Consider the following 19,744-nt stretch of genomic DNA (forward strand, 5'->3'; position numbering starts at 1 on the left):
AAGTTATCATTGCAAGCACATTTAAAAATGTGCTAGATTAAAGATGGTAGATTAAAATTCTCTGCAGCTCCTCCCATTCAGAGGTGGAGTCTTTTGCCCACCTCTTGTATCTGGGCAGGTACTGTGACTTGCTTTGACCAATTAAAGGTGGTGGACATTGTAGGACATCTGAGCAAAACCTTCAGAGGCCTTGCAGCTTCCGCTTTTGCCCTCTTGGAAGGCTGAGACCATCACATTATAAATAAACCCAGTAGAAAGACCACATGGAGAGAGACGCTCAGCCTGCCCAACCATCCCAGCTGGGGCTCTAGACATAAGAGTGAGGCCATCTTGGACCACCGATTCTCAACTACGCTGCCAGCTGACTAAGAAGCTACCTAGCTGCATGAATGACCCCAGGTGAGACTGACAGAAGAACTGCCCAGCTGAGCCCAGAACAAACTACAGAACTGAGAGTGAACAAATTGGCTGTTCTCCTAAGCCACCAAGTCTGGGGGTGGTTTGGTGTGCAGCAAGAAATAAGCGATGCATATAAAATACAAACGAAAAGTATGTGTACTATTTCTAAAAAGGCAACAATGAATACAGTAAGTAATTTCATTAACAAGAGAGACAATGCCTTTAATTCTTTTACTTGAAAGCTGTGTGTGTGAGGAAGAGAGAGATACCTATTTTCCAAGCCAGCGTAGGGTGGGGAGTGGCAGGGTTATTAAAGATTTAAACAAACCATGTGTTCTCGCAGATAAAAACAAGCATATGCTCCCCCCTGATGGAGAGAAGGAAATAACAAGGCAACTGGTTAGGGGTTTCTTAAATGAAAGGATCTGCAGAGTTCATTAAGCCGATAGGAGGAAGGACTCGTACAGTGGAAGAAAACAGCGACTTCTCCTATACTTTCTTCATTAGCTGAAATTTGTTTTAAATTATATTAATAGACATGCTTTCACTACAAGCCTTTCAGTGTTCTTTGACTTTTAAAAACTATGTCCAAGAACTGCTGTGATTTAAAAAAAAAAAAGCTAAATAAAACTAGACAATATGATTACAACTTTCACATACTAAAATGTCAGCCTTTCTTTTTACTGCTAGGATGACTGTAGTTGTGAGTGTTTTACAAAGGCAACTCTTGTGATAATCACCAGTACAAAACAAAAAGGTCCCCAAAGGACATATCCCGTTAAAGGCAGAGGCGTGGTAATGGGTTTTCATCTTAAGGATAGAAATCCTTGTCCATACAATTACTTTTACTCTTTCACATTTAAAATGTTTTTCAGCTAGCAAAATAATGATGTTTATCATGCTGTTAGAACTTAAAAAAAAAAACAAGCTTTTAAATGGTTTTAACTTTCTAGCTGGAAAATAGAGCAACGTGGGCAGCTTCTGCTTCAGCCTTTAATTGCAAGAGAGGTTTAACTAGGGCTGGTAATACATTGCCCTCTGCTGGCCACAGCACCGCCAAAGGCATGAGTTGCAGACTCATGTGCAAGCATTTAACTGCCATTTCTTTTTTCCATTTTTCTCTACCAGGTATTTCTGGAGGTATGGCACTCCAGAGAACTTATGTTTCCTGGCTTCAATGCTTTATTTGTTGGTTTATTAAAATGATACCTTTTAGGCTGGGTTTTGATGGAGGACAGGGAAGAAGAGAAAACATGGTAATATTAGAAGCCATGCCACAGATAGCACCATCTGAGAATTATCTCAACACCAAGATCTGTTTAGAGTGATGCCTTCAACTGACTGCGTCAAATCTGATATATCTTGCCTCCAAGGTAAGAACTGATTTAGGCAAGGATCATCAATGAATGCTAAAATCAACGGAGTGAAAGGTAAATAATACATAGTCTCAAAATAGGACCCTCTGATTACTTACCACGTTACAAAGGGAAAAAGGTACCTCTACAATGGGGAGTGGGCAGGAGTTAATAAGCTTTCAGGTTGAAAACTGCAAACAGGTATAAAAGTGAGATATATTTTTGGTCACTGGGAATACTCGGTCACCTTACCCCACACAATAAACCAGATTCTGGTGGCAGCTGAGAATATGGGCTCTGAAGTCACACTGCCCGAGTCCAAATCGAAGCCCTATGTTATAGCATTTCTATTGCCATTGGCGAGTTGTTTCTCTTCTGTCGGCCTAAATCTCATGTAGAAAATGGTAGTTAGAATAGTATCTAAGTCAGAGATATTTTAAAAACTGATCGAATATATATAAAAAGCACTTCAGTGGCTGCCATTTTTAAGTTTCCTAAAAGCGGTTCTTGGGAAAGTTCGTTACTTCAGTACTTGGGCCTCTTAATAAGAGAAACTGAACCTAGATACTAACGATACAGGAGGTAAGACCTCAGGCACCCAACTGTCCCTCGCCTTCCCTTCACATCTCTCCTTTTGCCCCTTGAATAAGGAGAGGAAGTGACGTCGAGCAGGGGACTTAACCTCAAGAAAACTGTATCTAGAAATCCAAAAGAAATGACTGGTAATAAACTGGCCAGGAAACCTTGGTCTTGGGAAGAAACGGACAGTGGTGAGAGTTCCAGGGAACTGATGTAGGATGCCTTTTCAGTTCCCCAAATCTCACTGCATGTAAGGTGGTGTTTCCCAGGACAGAGGTGTAGGGATATATCTTGGACCTGGGGCAATATGATGGCCTAAATTGTTTTTAGAATTCTATCATCAAATGTTTCATTTTCGGAAATTTTTCTACTTTTCCTTTTCAAAGAACCTTTTTAAAAAAGATTTGAGAGAGAGAGAGAGAGAGAGAGAGAGAGTGAGCGAGCAGGGAGAGCGGCAGAGGGAAAAGCAGACTCCTCACAGAGCAGGGAGCCCGATGCGGGGCTCGATCCCAGGACCCTGGGATCATGACCTGAGCCAAAGGCAGACGCTTAACCGACTGGGCGCCCCTCAAAGAACCTTAAAAAAAAAAAAAAGAATAGTAGGTTCTGAAGCAGGATATGAATGAATTAAACTTAACTGACTCAAAGATGTTGAAATTCAAAATTTGACTGTCCTCAAAAAGACTTTTGCCTCATCTAATCCAATGCTGGAGTTTCTTCCCTTCCCTAAACCTAATTTCCCATCTACTTCCCTCTGCCACCTCAGAGGGCATTCCAGTTCTTACGACTGCCACCAAGACTGCTACAGTGTTATTGTGGTGTGCAATTCTAGAAGACCATGTCTGTCTGGTGCATGCAAACCTATATGAAAAGACAAAGCCAAAGGTGAAATATAATGAAACTCTGATTAGTAGGTCCTTTTACATTTTGTCACTGGACCCTTCTTACAAAGCTAATCACTTTTCTGCATGATTATAAACTTTCAAACTCTGGACTGTAATTTCTGCTGTTTTAAAAATAGTTCTTGAGGGAGATACTCCCATGATTTGCTGAGAAATCAGCTCTTCAAAGTAGAAGTTCTTGAAACCCTGATTAAGGGTGGGACAGCCGTAAGTACAGCTGCTCGCAGTAGCAGCAAGGACCTGTGAGCAGTGCAGTGGAGATGGGGCTGTGGCCAGACACCACATCCTGAAGGGAGCAGGGGGCTCAGCGAGCCTTGAACAAACCACAGCTTTGAGTAACAGGTCTGTCTTTCACTCCCCCTAAAGGTAACCACTGCCTTGGGTGTGCACTGAACTGGATAAAAGGCTTCCACTGCCCCTCCCCCTTTGGGAGAACCACTTATCTTTTGAATGCGATGCTCTATCTAACACAGACTATGTGAGGCCTGTCTGCTCTTTCTGCACACAGGCCTCCCGATGCCCTGAACTCCTGACTGGTCAGAAAAAGGCTAACTGCAGCCAGTTTAGACACCAGCCTAAAATAACTGTCTAGTTGATGCAGTAAGGTTCAGGTATGAGTGATGTGTCTTGTGTCCTCTGGGTTCTGGCTCTGATGGAAATTGATAAGGGACCCTAATTCTGACCCCTATAATCCACATGAGTCAGGAAAAGTTTCATGTACCCTTGCTGTACACAGCTCACCACAGACTGTCAGAATAAATGACCACATGCCTGCCCTCTGAACCATTCTTCCTGAACGACACCAAATGAGTTCTGGGGCCAGAGTGAAAAACATTCACTTGACACTCACACAAATATCTTGAAAGCAGGAAACTTAACAAAAGGCAGGGCTTATACTCCGGGGGAACTACTCTAACACCTCGAGAAGTAAATCATAAGGGTCAGAGCAGAACACCCAGGAGATCAGTGTTTGGCGGATGATGTAGGAAGGAATTAGAAGCGTTGGACAAGAGCATTTGCACTTGGATAGCAGAGGGCATGGAAGGGAAAGATGAATGAGAAACCAAAGAGAACTACTGGTGGCCTGAGAAAAGTCCAAGGGGGCCACTTGTACAGAGCACTTGTAATCCTCGAAATTTCCACCTGACAAGTTATATTTTGGTTAATTTTGTATGCTCTGAAATTTACACTTTTCTACCAGTTGTAGCATTTCTTAGAAAATTCCTTATATTTCAGTTAAGGAATTAAAAAAACACCCCATAAAGAATTTATAGTGCTAATGATGGGATACAACTTAGCCTGAAGTCCAAAGATTAGAAATTGGACTTGATTCTTCCCATAGTCGATTCTGCTACCTCAGAATATAGGCCAGGAAACCCTGTTTGAACAAAGTGAAAAGTATTCTAAACTGGACCCCAGTTTACTTACCGTAAGTACCACCAGGTACAACTAACTAACCCTCGAGAAAGGCCAATAATTTCCGCTTTCAAAGGCAGAGGATGAGATTGAAAAAAATAAATATACACGCTTTCAAGTTAATTTACCAGTTGTGTTGCCTTGGGCATGCTATTTAACTTCTTTCAAACTCAATTTCCTCACGTGTGAAATGGGACCTCTACTGCCCACTGTTAGAGCTCTTTTATGTAAAATGCTCTGCCCAGCCCCTACCTAGCACAGAATTATAGCTTAGCATGTGTTCTCTTTCCTTCTAGTTCCTTTGGCCTTCCAGAACCATTATGATTCACGGTTTTCTCCCTTTTCTAATTTGTAGAGCATCTAAGGTATCACACATCACAGTATTAATTTGAATTCTCGACTTGCTTGTGGAATCGCTCTTGAATTTCCACAGACCCTATGTTAGCTTGTGGCTAATATCCTTCTGTGACTTCCACACACCACTAGAAACATAGTAGGAACTCCAATAAACATTCATTAAATGAATCGCACTGTTTAATACAGAGCACTAAAAATCAAGAGACAGGAAGAAATGCCAAAACATACACCCATCCAGGCATTCTTGCTCAATAAATGATCAGTTAGTTGCCTGACAATCATTTTAAGAAGTACTTTTGACTTTTCCCTGGTCCAAAGGTTGACTGACATCCTGTGGTAGCCAGCTTCCAAGATGGCTCCCAACGATCATCACCTCCTGCTATTTACCTCTTCATACGGAATCACTGCTGGCTCTGTGTGACCAAGATAAATACTGCAGAAGTGACAGTGCTGACTTCAGAGGGTAGATTAAAAAAAAAGATATTGCAGCTACAGTCTTGTTTTCTTGAGTCATTTGCTGTGTATGTGTTTGTGTGTGTGTATGTAAGCCAGTCACCATGTTGTGAGGACAGATGGCTACATGATCTTAGGCAACTTATGTGACCTGAGGTTGTTTTCCTCATCTTTAAATTGAATATATTTCATACTATTTATTTCACACGGTCTTGTGAAGATGAAATAAGACACATAAAACAGACCAGGATGCCTGGCACATAATAATCTTTCAATAAGTATGGCGACTACTGGTGGTGGTGGGAGAAGCTGCAGGAATTGACTGGCTGTGAGATGTGAAGGCAACAGAGGAATCAAGGATAATTCCTAGGTTTTTGGCTTGAATAACGAGGTAGTGATGGTGTCATTTACTGAGTCTGGGACAATGGAGGAAAGGTAGTGGAGGGCAAGGGCGTGTTCTCTCTTTTTTTTTTTTTTTGACTGAAGGTGCTTAAGCCTTGAAGTGTAATATTAAAATGATCTCTCAATCACTTATAAACAGCATTCCATTTCCATCCTATTGTAAATTAGTTCAAACTGGTTTTTTGTTCTTAGTAATTCCTTCCTGGGACATGAGAAATTGTTGAAGTGAAAATGATAGGAATTCCAGAGAGGCCAAATTGCTCTGCAATCCATGGCCATATAACACCGCATGTGTCACTGCTCTTAATGAAATGATGGCAAGCGTTACAAAGATGAACAGCAGAACAAAATCCACTCAGGTAGTTCTCACTTTTGTTTTAGAGAGAACAATTAGCAAACATTAGGGAGGATTTACGCAATCAACACGAAATAAGACACGCACTGACTGGGGTTATGAGAAATGGCAAGGTCCTTCTATTAATTTTAAATGAAGATTTACTGATAACTTGAAGTGCACAGGTTTGATGAAATTAGATTTCTGTTCCCATTCTCAGACTCCCTCCCGGTGGTTTCACCATACAAGGGAGGGTAGCATGTGAAGCAAGTTTGGCTCCTCAGCTGCACACTGAGCTTTCCTTTATGTTACTAGATCGTAGACTCATTCAACAATCCTATATATAAAACTGGATTCTTTATAACATGATGTAACTATCCATTTTATCTGAGGAATATTTGGTCTTCAGATTCTGGCACTTTCCGGGATTCCCCAAATCCATTATGAAATGTTCCAAACAATGTGCATTACTTTGAATCTGAATGGGGGGCTCCCAGGGCAGCTGGAGGTAGAACCGCTTAGTTCACTTGGTAACGAAGTTGGAACACAAATCCCTGAGTGCAGTCTGTACTTACTTACAGTGTGCTGCTCTGGGTCTCACTTCTTGTTTTTTTTTTTAAAGATTTTATTTATTTTTGCGAGGGGGAGGGGCAAGCACGAATGGGTAGGAGGGGCAGAGGAAGAAGCAGACTCCTCACTGAGCAGGGAGCCTGATGCGGGACTCGATCCCAGGACCCTGAGATCATGACCTGAACTGAAAGCAGATGCTTAACCAACTGAGCCACCCAGGCACCCTGGGTCTCACTTTTTTATACTTAAAACGAAGGGTCTGTACCCATAGATGATCATGAAGTTCTATTCTAGCTCTATGATATCTAATTCTAGTAAGCTGCTACTGGTAAGAAAACTTTGGGTTTTGTTTCCTTTTATTCTTGATAAAGATGAATTGCAAATATAACGTCCACAAGCAACTCTACAGACAAGTTTGTACCAATATCTTCTTTGGTGACTATGAAGTGGTTCCATCTACCATGGTGAAGTATAAAACTAGCTATGGGGACTAAACCTTTGAACTTCAGCCAAACATGCTAATATAAAGCTACTTGAGGTAGAGCTGGTTCATGAAATAATCATAAGGAAGTACAATATATATATTGTCCACCAACTTCCTCCCACCACAGAAATAGAGAAATGAGGTTTTTGAGAGGTAGTTGCTACATTTACCATAACTATTGAATTTCTCCAATACTCTGTTTAATTTCCTTTTCTCCCCACTGTAGTTGGTGTCATGCAAGAATCTGGTTACACTGACTGGAATTGAAAGATCCTGGATGGTCGGAGAATTTTAAGTCTGAAATTTAGCATCCCTGCCCTGAACAACAGAGCCTTGACTGGTGTAAACTACTTGTGCAGGTAAGACTGATCACTTACTTTTAGCTTAAAAGTTAACTCTATAAAAACTCTAATAGAACTAAAATGTTTAAATTTTGAAAACTGATCATCAGAGACTTTTCCCCTCCTTTTTGTTTGGAAGTATTTGCTAGTGTAAAATAGCAAAGCGAGGTGACAGTGATAGGCGATGGCAGATGCTGTATGAGGTGGGCTAGTTTGAAACAAGGGGAATATGATCTGTGAATACAGAAGCACTATTACCTTTTCAGATTTTAGTATTTAATGCATTATCTACACAAGGCAGAGGTAGTGTTTTTCTTTACTATCACCATAAAACGAAGCTCCATTTCTTTCCTTTTTTTTTTTTTTTAAAGATTTTATTTACTTGACACAGAGAGAGAGCTAGCGAGCCCAAGCAGGGGCAGAGGGAGAGGGAGAAGCAGACTCCCTGCTGAGCAGGGAGCCCGATGTGGGGCTCGATCCCAGGACCCTGGGATCATGACCTGAGCCAAAGGCAGACACTTAACCAACTGAACCACCCAGGCACCCCGGAAGTTCCATTTCATGTATGAAAATCTACTTGGATCGAATAAATTTTTCTTAGGAAAGAAACTGGCTTATTTCACTCTCTGACTAGTTTTTAAATCAGTCAAGGTACAGATCAGGCTTTATGTATTTAGAACTGGTAGTACACTAACTGCAACCAGATTCCAATTTGCTAGGCTGCACTGGATTCAGATATAAACTCACTCTGAAGCATCTGGACAGTTTTCTAAATAAAAATTGCAAAGAAATAAAATGATAAACACTGGCAGACATTAGTGAAGGGTCTCCATATCTGAATCTAGAGACACTGTACAGCCCTCAAGCTTTCAAAGTCCTTGTGTGGGGACTGTTTGGTTTAAAAAATTATTTAAAAACTATAACATTGTATTTGGAAACAAAAAACCCTCTTTATTTCTGTAATCCATGATGCAAAACTTAAAATGGTGACTCTGAAGAGGGGTAGAGAGTGAAATAGTTCTGAGGAGCAGGGGGCACCTCAGAAGGCAGATGCGTGGTAACATTTTTGTGTTTATCAAAAGACAGAATGTGATTTTAAAAAAGGTTTAAAGAATCCCCACTCTAGATTTTTATAAAAGAGAATGTGGTACCTAGAAAGCTATGGTGATAAACACAGAGAAAATGTTCTGGCATGTTCTGAATAGAGCTCATGATTCTTACTTGACCAGAATCCAAAAACTTGTTATTCCCACCTGAAAGAAACAAGGAATGAACAAAATAATGAAAAAGAGTTTGTATGTGACTCTTCAACACTTCATGTGTACCATCTGATGCAAGAAAGATTAAAAAAAAAAAAAGACATAGGGGAATCCGGCTGACTCAGTTGGAAGAGCATGTGACGCTTGATTTCGGGGTCGTAGGTTCAAGCCTCGTGTTGCGTGTAGAGATTACTACAAAAAAATACTTAAAAACAAAAATAAGACATAAAAAAAGCAGAAACCATGCCTGCACTTATGCTGTGATTAAAATATCTTCTAAAAAAATCATATTCTCTGAAAAACCAAGGTACTAAAATTATACACAAAGATACATGAGGGCACTCTAACCAACAAGCACGGCAGCTATGGTTTTGACACAGAATTTAAAACTTAAAAAAAAATCAAAGTATGGCGGTTTAACATTAAATATTTGGAATAGGAAATTACTGATGCCTTTTGGTAAAGACCTTGGGATTTTGGGGCCTATCCTTGGTCACTATACCTCCCTTCTGTTCGATTCAGGTTCTTGTCTGAGTATTTGTTTGTGTAGGACTAAGTTTACTTCTGAAATACTAAATGAGACTATGCTAATGGTACCAGATTATAGAGAGGTGCTTTTAACCTCACCATGAAAAGACACCATTTTTAAAAGTATTTGTGTACAGTTTATGTACAATTAAGGTGATAATTAAAAATCAGTCTTCTATGAAGGTGGCCACAAAATACTTCCGCAACACTTTCCTTTGGCCTGCGTGTATTGCCTGCATGTGCCTTAAAGTATTTTAATTACCTTTCTAGGCAAAAAACCAATCAAAGAATGATAAATCTCAGGCCTTTAACTATTTGTATCAAATTCTGTTTTTTAGACAAAGGTGCTATCCATAATCAAGTCTTACTTTTATTTTCACTGGACAACTGTGATTAGAAAAGGTGAGAAAGCATCTATACTCCCCCTTTCCATTCAGTACATTTACATGACTATTTCACCCAATGCTTTTAAAAAACTATTCAGTAAACACCATCTATAATTTTAATATTAAATATATGCCATTCTGTTCTAGCTCCTGGACAAAACTGCAAGAAAATCTGATATAAATGAGTAACAACTCAACATGTGTTCAACCATCCAGGATCTCTTCCATGGCTTTGCCAATCATTTATGCCTTCCTTTGTATCATTGGTCTCTTTGGAAATTCTCTCTCTCAATGGGTATTTTTAACAAAAATAGGCAAGAAAACATCAACGCACATCTACCTAGCACATCTCGTGACTGCAAACTTACTTGTGTGCAGTGCCATGCCTTTCATGGGTATCTATTTCCTGAAAGGTTTTCAGTGGGAATATCGATCTGCACAATGCACGGTGGTCAATTTTTTGGGAACTCTATCCATGCATGTAAGTATGTTCGTCAGCCTCTTAATTTTAAGTTGGATTGCCATAAGCCGCTATGCAACCTTAATGAAAAAGGATTCAGTACAAGAGACCACTTCATGCTACGAGAAAGTATTTTATGGCCATTTACTGAAAAAATTTCGCCAGCCCAACTTTGCTAGAAAACTGTGTGTTTACATATGGGGAGTCGTACTAGGCGTAATTATTCCAGTTATCATATACTACTCAGTTGTAGAGGCTACAGAAGGAGACGAGAGTGTGTGCTATAACCGGCAGACGGAACTGGGAGCCGTGATCTCGCAGACCGCAGGCCTCATTGGAACCACATTTATCGGATTTTCATTTTTAATCGTACTAACATCATACTACTCTTTTGTCAGCCATCTGAGAAAAATAAGGACCTGTACCTCCATTATAGAGAAAGATCTGACTTATAGTTCTGTGAGAAGGCATCTTTTGGTCATCCAGGTTCTACTAATAGTTTGCTTCCTTCCATATAGCATTTTTAAACCCATTTTTTATGTTCTACACCAAAGCGAGAACTGTCAGCAACTGAATTATTTAATTGAAATTAAAAATATCCTCACCTGTCTTGCATCAGCCAGAAGTAGCACAGACCCCATTATATTTCTGTTTTTAGATAAAACGTTCAAAAAGACACTATATAATCTCTTTGCAAAATCTGATTCCCCACATATACAAGCCTATAGTTGACTTCTGAATAGAAACCACCACCAAATAGAAAAGTGTTTATAGGGCTACTAGGGATATTAAACTACATGATTAACAGGTCACGGCTTGCTTGAAAGCAGGCACTAGGAAAACCTCTTTGGTTTTAGAAATAATCATAAAATTCATTTTACAGCTCTACTAACACTGCAAGTTGAGATGGCAGAGATCCTCAGAGGCAAAAATCAAGCATATGAAAGGATCTCACTGCATAGGAAAGCAACAGAGACCATTTTCTCTTTAAACTCAACTGTATGCTTTTATTTAGAACACAACATGTCATGACTGTAGGATAAAGCAGCAAATGGTTTATGACTTTTCTGCTTTCTTGTAGTTGCAATATAACGGCTCATCCAAGGCTAGTGTTTTGCTGGTAATTTTAAAAATGAGTAAGAGAAAAAAAGTGAATCAGAAATTATCTCGCTTATGTCCTATCTAGATATATGAATAACAAGTGTAAAAATCCAAGGTTTTATAAACACAGTATCTTGTGTCATCTGCTTATGTTACTGCAAGAAGCAATATTCATTGATTCCAGTATTTATTAAGCTGGTGTTTTTATAAGTATACTTAAATATTCGGGGTAAGCTTGGTCAAAATAAAGAGCAAATACGATGTCATTATATGCCTATCTTCATTGTATCTTGTAAATTTCCCTCTGTATTCAATATAAATAATGTGATTAATGACAAATGGTACCTGGCATGTAGATATGCTCAATTAATTTTTGTGAAAATAGATGAATGAATAATAAGGGCAGTATAAGAGTAATGTTGTTGAGAGACTGGGCTCTGGAGTTAGATTCCCTGGTTCGATCCTAGCTGAACCTCTTATTTAGCCAGACAATCCTCAGTAAATTACCCTCTTAAAGTGTTAATTTCGTCATCTGTAGAATGGAAAAATACTACGTAATTCATAGGTACTATTACTAAATCGATGATGTTACTATTCTGAGTAGCTGTCATTCACTAAGCACTGGCTATGTGCCAGGCACTCTGCTTATATGCTTTGCATGTATTTTAATCATCACCACTATAAACGATGCCAATTTGCTAATGAAAAACTGAAGTGCATAGATAAGTCACCCCAATTTTCTCCGATACCTAAATAAATATTTAAACAGTAAGCATTTCTCAGTCATTTCTTTCTTTCATGTAGTCTTGTCAGGAAGATAAATGATGGGGACTATACTCTGTGCTATATATAGTCTAATTAAAAAAATTTTTTTAATGTGTTTTATTTTCCCAAAAAGATCATCAGCGCCTTTTGAACTATAGTCTGCTTTCATTTCTACACCCATGGTACTTACTTTCTCTGCTCAGATAAGAACCAGACAAAAATAGTTAAATGAAACTGAAGTTGAATAAATGTTAATGTTAACCTGTTACTTCATTACAGACTGCTTAAAGACTCATTTTTTCTCTTCGTGGTCATTTCTTCAGTGCTTGGAAAGAGGTTTAATGTAAGTTCACACAGCACTTCCAAGCCTTTAATCTCACAGCATGTTTTGTTCCCGAATTAAAAATGTAGAAACAATACACTTGTACAGATTCCCCAAGAGCCATGTGTTCAACGTCACTAGAGGTTTTTCTAACATATCTGCGTTTCATTAAAAAAGAATAGAAAACAAACAGTAAATATTTCCTTCCCACTTCCCTTTAGTTCAATGCTTAACTGAGAGAAGAAAATGTTCAGAAAAAAGCCTGAAGAAAATGTGTGCTGGCTTCAAATGTTTACAGTATACATCTATTATAGCAGTGATCTGATCTCTGGTGGGTTAATTTGCAGACACAAAGGCAGACCTGGGAACTCTAGGTGATTCCCTAAGTGCTGGCCGTAAACAGAGGTGTCCAATCATTGCTTTCATTTTACATAAGTGACACAGTATTAAATCTCATAGTACTAAATCTCACTATATATCTCCTCTAAAAATCATTATTAAAACATCACTTTACATTGCCACAAGTTAAAGTAAGAGATATAAAATATTATCAAATTAGTTTCCTACACTTAAAAAAGGCAGGAAAAGAGGTATGCAATTTCTCTTTAAGTTACTCATTCTTAACTTAAAAAGTTAAAAATTGAGCTACCCTATGACCCAGCCATTGCACTACTGGGTATTTACCCCAAAGATACAGACGTAGTGAAGAGAAGGGCCATATGCACCCCAATGTTCATAGCAGCATTGTCCACAATAGCTAAATCGTGGAAGGAACCGAGATGCCCTTCAACAGATGACTAGATTAAGAAGTTGTGGTCCATATATACAATGGAATATTACTCAGCTATCAGAAAAGAAAAGAGTTCTCAACATTTGCTGCAACATGGACGGCACTGGAGGAGATAATGCTAAGTGAAATAAGCAGAGAAAGGCAATTATCATATGATTTCTCTCATCTATGGAACATAAGAACTAGGAAGATCGGTAGGGGAAGAAAGGGACTTAAAAAAGGGGGGTGATCAGAAGGGGGAATGAAGCATAAGAGACTATGGACTCTGAGAAACAAACTGAGGGCTTCAGAGGGGAGGGGGTTGGGGGAATGGGATAGACTGGTGATGGGTAGTAAGGAGGGCACGTATTGCATGGTGCACTGGGTGTTATATGCAACTTAATGAATCATCGAACTTTACATCAGAAACCAGGGATGTACTGTATGGTGACTAACATAATATAATAAAAAAACAAACAAAAAAAAGTTACTCATTCTGACAGAAAACTCCCATTTTAATTCTCTGTCCTGAGATTATCACCACATTTATCTTTACACCACAGATACTTTTCTGAACAGGTTTAACTGTAAATCATGTTGAATTTTTTGTGTAATTGACAAACTGGCCATTTAATGTCATGGTAAATATTTTATATGAAATACTACTTTTCTAAATTACCTTTAAAGTGTGGATTTCAGAAAAACTGTGCTCAAAAAATTTTTGTTAAAATAATTGACATACAATGTCATGTTATATGTTAGATTAGTTTCAGGTGCACGGCATAGTGATTTGACAATTCTGTACATTATTCAATGCTCATCACAGTAAGTGTAGCCACCATCTGTGACCATACAACATTACTACAATATTATTGGCTGTATTCTCTATGCTGTACTTTTCATCTCCATGACTAGCTTATTTTATAACTGGAAGTTTGTACCTCTTAACCCCCTTCACCTATTTCACCCAATCCCTCGCTCCCCTGCCCTCTGGCAACCACTCGTTTGAGAAAAACAATGTTTTTAATGCATGGGTTACCATCAAACATAATTTCAGAAGCCCCAAATTTTGGCTTGTTGGCCAACAAGATATCTTCACTACAGAAAACAGGCATGACAAATATTTGTTTTCCCTTTTATCCTTTCCACATACACTCTCTGATTAAGGTGGCTTTCAAACTACTAATTGGGAACACAACCATTAAGACTAGACAAGCAAACTTAGGATAGACTACTCAACCTGGAAGAGCTTCTACTTCCTGGGTGGAAGAGGAAGATGTCAATCTCCTTTATTTGGTAAGGACTCTCCCAGCCTATCCCTGGGCTCGCAGTCTGCAGGGTGGGGATTGTTGAGAACAAACGTGGGAAGACAAGCTGAAAGGAAATCTGGCTTGGCAAACTGCAAAGGCAGCACAGAGGACACTGGTAATTTGCTAAGCATTTCAACCCTGCAGTCTAATGCCACGGACCTTCCTCTGACTGTCCCCAAATTCAAATTGAATTGATACCTATGGGAAGAGTTATGACAGCAAGAAAGGTTTTATACCTGACAGGAGAAAACGCTTTGGCCGTATCATACACGCTTGCTGCCCTGGCTCAGAAGGAGAGCAGCAGTGAAAGAATTCACATCTAATAAGCAAAAGACACAGGCATTCTTTTCTTTTCTTTTTTTTTTTTAAAGTAATCTCTACTCCCAACATGGGGCTTGAACTCATGACCCCAAGATCAAGAGCTGCATGCTCCCCTGACTGAGCCAGCCAGGCGGCCCTCATTCTTTTCTTTCTAAATCAAAGAGTTGATTTTTTTTTTTTTTGGAAGGGTGGGGTGGGAGAAGAGAAGCATAGCAGTTAGGAACACAAGACAAATTTAAGATCTTAGAATTCATGAGATTTTTCCAAGTATAATTATTAAAACCCCACATTCAAGCTGAACATGTGGATTATGTTCAACCTTACAAAAGTAATGCAGAAGCTGAATCAGTGTGCCTCTTATAATAAGGAATAAAAAAAACCATGTTTTCATTTTAATGAGAATTTCAATTTCTTTATACAATCTGAGTGGCCTCTTGAAAGTTGGAATAAGAGACATAGAAGAAATGTCAGCAACCAAGAGCTATAGGGGAAGAAATACTGTACGAAATCCACAATGCCATGGCAACTAGTGTGATGTGATGAACACCTGTTTATAAAGTCTGGCCCTACGCAGGTGAAAGGGGAACTGAGAACAGAAGGGGACCAGAGAGCAGCCAGGCGTGTTCACCAGTTAGGAGGAAAACCATTTCAAGGAAGCACATGCAGAAATGCTTGGGTGGAGGCTTCTGGCTGAGTGTCTATGACTGTCTGGCTACGGGATTTTGCACAGTTTTGAGAACTAAACACCAAGCCCCCAAACCTCCTGGGCACAGGTCCCACTCGGAACAGAAAGTGACTGTGCGCATGGCTATTTGCATTTAGAGAAGCGGTGTAACTTCAACTTCAGCTATTAAAACTGGATGTCAGTAGGTCAGAGCCACAGAAAGGTCTAAGAATGCTACGTCTCTCCACGCCCAAGTGTAAAGCTGTCTCCAAGCGTTGGGGAAGACAAGAAAAACCCACTGACTCTTAATGCTTAACAGAGCCAAAGAAGGCAGGCAAGGAGCCAGGCTTTGCATTTACCTTGGCAACTGTACTATTTCTTTCTAGAATTCTTTTAATTTCGGGGTTAGAGGAAGAAAAGAGAAAGACATGAAACATAATGAAAGTTTTCACATCCTCTCACAAGAAAATGAGGAATGAAATGGAAGAGGACAGAAAAAAAAAAAAGGAAATGAGCATGCGTGCCTTAATTAATGCCTGTGGGGAGGTAAAGCAGGAACAATGTAGTATTATACAGTGGGTCTTAACCAGGGGTGACTTTTGTGCCCCAGGGGACATTTGGCATCAACCGGAGACATTTCTGATTGACACAACTAAGGGGAAATGCTATTGGTATATAGTGAGTAGAGGCAATAATGCACAGGACAGCCTCCCACAACAAAGTACCTGACAAAATGTCACTAGTGTGGGACATTTGGGAGTTGGGAGAAACTTGTACTATGTGAAGATATGCTTCCCTGAATTTTAAAGGTTTACACAATTGCTTTTTATGCAATTTATGCTTCTCCAAAGCAAGTTCCCACTGCAGGTCACGAGGTACCATATACTCAAATCTAGCTTTGATATGACCAAACATTTTTAGACTCAATTATAATGATTTCAAAAAGAAATGCCTATCAAGTTAAGAAAAAAGTATTACTAAGCAATAAAATGCCAGGACCTTTGGAAAAACCCAATGCTTTGGGATCAGTGCCAAGGATTATGAGAGAGAAGGAAAGGGAGAGAATATGAGAATATTCTTGGTGAGATGAAATAGATGATTAAGTAATCTAAATTCTTCTAAAAGGAATAAAGCATCGCAATGCTCTTGTTATTTTCTTTAGTTAAGCGTAAGGGAAGAAAACTTTGATAAAAACAAACTACAGAAACCAAAACCTATACACAAATGAAATCTACACACAGGCCAGTCACTGAACATAGGCTATCTGAATGTGAAGAAAAGCTAATAGGCTGCTATATTAGCAAACATTAACAACACGTCAAATTGAAATGTGAAACTATTAGCCGTGTGAGACGTACCATTATTCAAGTTTTATAATGACCACAATGTTGGAAAACTCCTGTGACAAGGTCCTGAATAAAACTACTTTGGGTTACCTGAGTTACTGAAGTTATATATTAGCAAATCCTGTTAACACAACCTTCAGAATATATCCTGAATCTACGTTTTTACTCCCTCCATTGCTACCACTCTAGTCTAGCCAGGCAAGACCATCTCCTGTTTCCCCGCTTCCACCTGTGAGTCCCTGGTTCAATGTATCACCAACCAAGCAATGAACTGCTGTTACCATGGAAAGTCAGATCACAGTCTGTTCAAAACCCTCCGGGGAATCGTCATTACTCTCAGAGTAGAAGTCAAAGCCCCTCCCTTCCTTTCCTCTCTAACCCCACTACCTACCTACTCTCCTCATGGCTCAATTCACCCCAGCCACATTGGCCTCCTTGCTATTCTGCAAATAGGCCTGTTATGCTCCTGCTTTAGTGCCTTTGCACTGGCTGTTCCTTTTACCCAGAATGTTCTTGCTTTGGATATCAGTCAGCCCACCTTCTCTCCTCCTGTGAGTCCTTGCTCAGATGTCATCTTCTCAATGTGGCCTGCTCTGACAACCTGTTTAAAACTGCAACCGCTTCTCTAAGCAGTCCCTATCCCTTTGGCCGCTGTTTCCCCCTGCAGTCCCTTTCACCTCCTAACCTACTATATAGTTGACTTATTTATGCTCTTGGTTAGGGTTGGTCTTCCTGAACTAGAAAGTCAGCTTGCTCCATGGGGGCAGTGATTCTGTCTGTTTTGTTCATTGATAGAGCTCCAGTTCTTAGAATAGTGCCCCCCCACACACAGGAAGCACTCGATACATAGTTTTGGATGAATGTCTTAAAAAAAATTTACCCAAATTCAAAATTATTGATTAGCTAAATGTGAGTATTCCATCTACCACACAAAACGTATAGATTTCAGGCACTGAAATACAATGAATGTCAACATTAATGTGTGCTCTGTGTTGAGTCCACTTGCCAACTGGATGATGGTGCCTTTTCAGGTGGTTTCTTCTTACTTGCGGCTTGAGAATTACTTCTATCTTCCCTTCCTCAGCATGTTTCTGGGTGCTTCCTCAAAATTATTTGGCATGTGCCCTAGGGATAATAAACTAATAAAATCCAATGCAGAACTAATTTTGAGTCTTTCCTTGAAATGCCCTCTTGTCTTCATGTAACTTCCCTATGACTCAAGACCAGGCTCAAACATGACCTCCGTGAAGTTTCTCCGGCTCTGTCTCTCAATGGTATTTCCCACCCTCTAACTTGGACAATAATCATTTGTTTTGCTTGTCTGTAAAGATGGCCAACAGACAAGTTCCTATCCTTGTGCACATATGTTGCACCTCCAACCAGAAGGCATGATCTATTTTTCCCCCTCTTGAATCTAGGCTAGTCTTTTAACCTATTGACTAACATAACGCAGAGAACATGACACAGTGTCAACTTTTGGCCTAGGCTTCAAGAGGCCTGGCAACTTCCACCTTTGCTTGTTTGGAGCCCTGAGACACCGTCTTGCTGGAGAGGGGGCCCCATGAAGACAGGGAGAGAAGGAAGAAGGACTGGGGGGAGGGAGGAATACCCTGAATGAGAGACTACGAAGAGGGCCCAGCAAGCTCCTAGCTGTTCTGGTCACTTCAGCGGACATGCCACAAGAGTGCAGCCTATGTGGGTACTAGCCATGCTGCCTCAGCCCATAGTCTGTCAAACAGAACGGAGCAGTCCCCATCAGGCTCTGCCCAAAAGTACAGAACTGTGAGCAGATAAATGGCAGTTGTTGTTTGAAGTCACCAAGTCTAGTTGTGTGTTGATCCGCAGCCCTCGGTAACAGATACACCGCCTCATCCCCCTACCGAAACCATCATAATACCTCTAGGGCTCCAAGCACAGCATTCTGCAAGAAGTAGGCACTCGAATATTTGTTGAATAAATCAATCAGAAGGTAAATGAGAAGCTGAAGCATGATATTCAAATAGAACTACTTTGGGATTTTATTTGGTTTTGGATTATCATATCAAACACCAAGACTAATCAAAAGCTGACTGTATTATTGAAAGTATCACAGTACAGTATGTTGTCAATCATTATTATACGATGTTGATATAATTACTCTTCAAGAACAGAATTCAAAATAAAATTGCCTCTTGAGCACAACTGTTTCTAATGCAGTGCTATTACATGAACTAAGAATCTGTTTATGCATTTTAAGTTTTTGAAGTGTCATTTTTATCATCTATTTTGGAATATATACGAGGAGATATACTTTACTCTTTATATATGCATTTTCTTATATTAATTAAATGCAGAAGAGTAGCACAGCCTGCTACTATCATTGACAATTTCCCTCCTTTAATTTTTTTATACTTATTCTCTTTGTTTGCATAACTGAAAAATACTTTTTTATAAAAGTGCTATGTATCTATTGGGTTGTTCAGTGCTGAGTATCGATAGTAACAATCTCCCTTTCCTATCACCACATTTGAAAAGAGTAAGATATTTTACAACTAATGTGTATTTTGTATATTTCTCCAATGATTTTTTTTATTTGCTATGGTGACATTCTACTAGACTGTTTTGGAATTGCTCTTGATTTACCTCAGCTTATAACCACAAAAATTTTAGTTAAAATTTCCCAAACATTCTAGAAAACTTAACTAAACTCTACTTAATCTTCTTAACCATTAAAATACATTGAAGAAGCCAGGCCTCTGATAATACATTTTGAGGGAAGGAGAGCCCCATGTCTGTAGATGCTGTGTTAGACAGAGGCCAGTAACAAAATACCAGAGAGAGAAAGTTGACAATAGGGCTAGAGAGACCTCAGGGGCTCTTAGCGATTTGAGGCGTTGGAAGGGCCTGGGCATCAGGAGGAAGGCCCACCGGTTTACTTCCTG

At 39.6% G+C, this 19,744-nt stretch overlaps 2 protein-coding genes across 20 annotated transcripts in view; one reads left to right on the plus strand and one right to left on the minus strand.

Moving 5' to 3' along the window:
• The window catches only part of CASK (calcium/calmodulin dependent serine protein kinase), a 350,328-nt gene that overhangs the window by 161,781 nt on the left and 168,803 nt on the right, over nt 1-19,744 (minus strand). The gene's annotated exons all lie outside the window — the stretch shown is intronic.
• GPR82 (G protein-coupled receptor 82) lies at nt 301-12,088 on the plus strand. 7 transcript variants are annotated; one of them, XM_034648757.1, is made up of 4 exons: nt 301-399; nt 7,478-7,610; nt 9,718-9,781; nt 9,913-12,088. In XM_034648757.1, exon 4 carries the CDS (start codon nt 9,947-9,949, stop codon nt 10,955-10,957), a length of 1,011 nt encoding a protein of 336 aa, XP_034504648.1. In that variant the 5' UTR covers nt 301-399; nt 7,478-7,610; nt 9,718-9,781; nt 9,913-9,946; the 3' UTR covers nt 10,958-12,088. The 7 variants fall into 7 exon arrangements, with proteins under 7 accessions (XP_034504648.1, XP_034504650.1, XP_034504651.1 ...); XM_034648759.1 differs by lacking the exon at nt 301-399 and adding an exon at nt 464-587; XM_034648760.1 differs by lacking the exon at nt 301-399 and adding an exon at nt 1,695-1,772.

Source organism: Ailuropoda melanoleuca, chromosome X, assembly GCF_002007445.2.
Source record: "Ailuropoda melanoleuca isolate Jingjing chromosome X, ASM200744v2, whole genome shotgun sequence".
Lineage (NCBI taxonomy): Eukaryota > Metazoa > Chordata > Mammalia > Carnivora > Ursidae > Ailuropoda > Ailuropoda melanoleuca.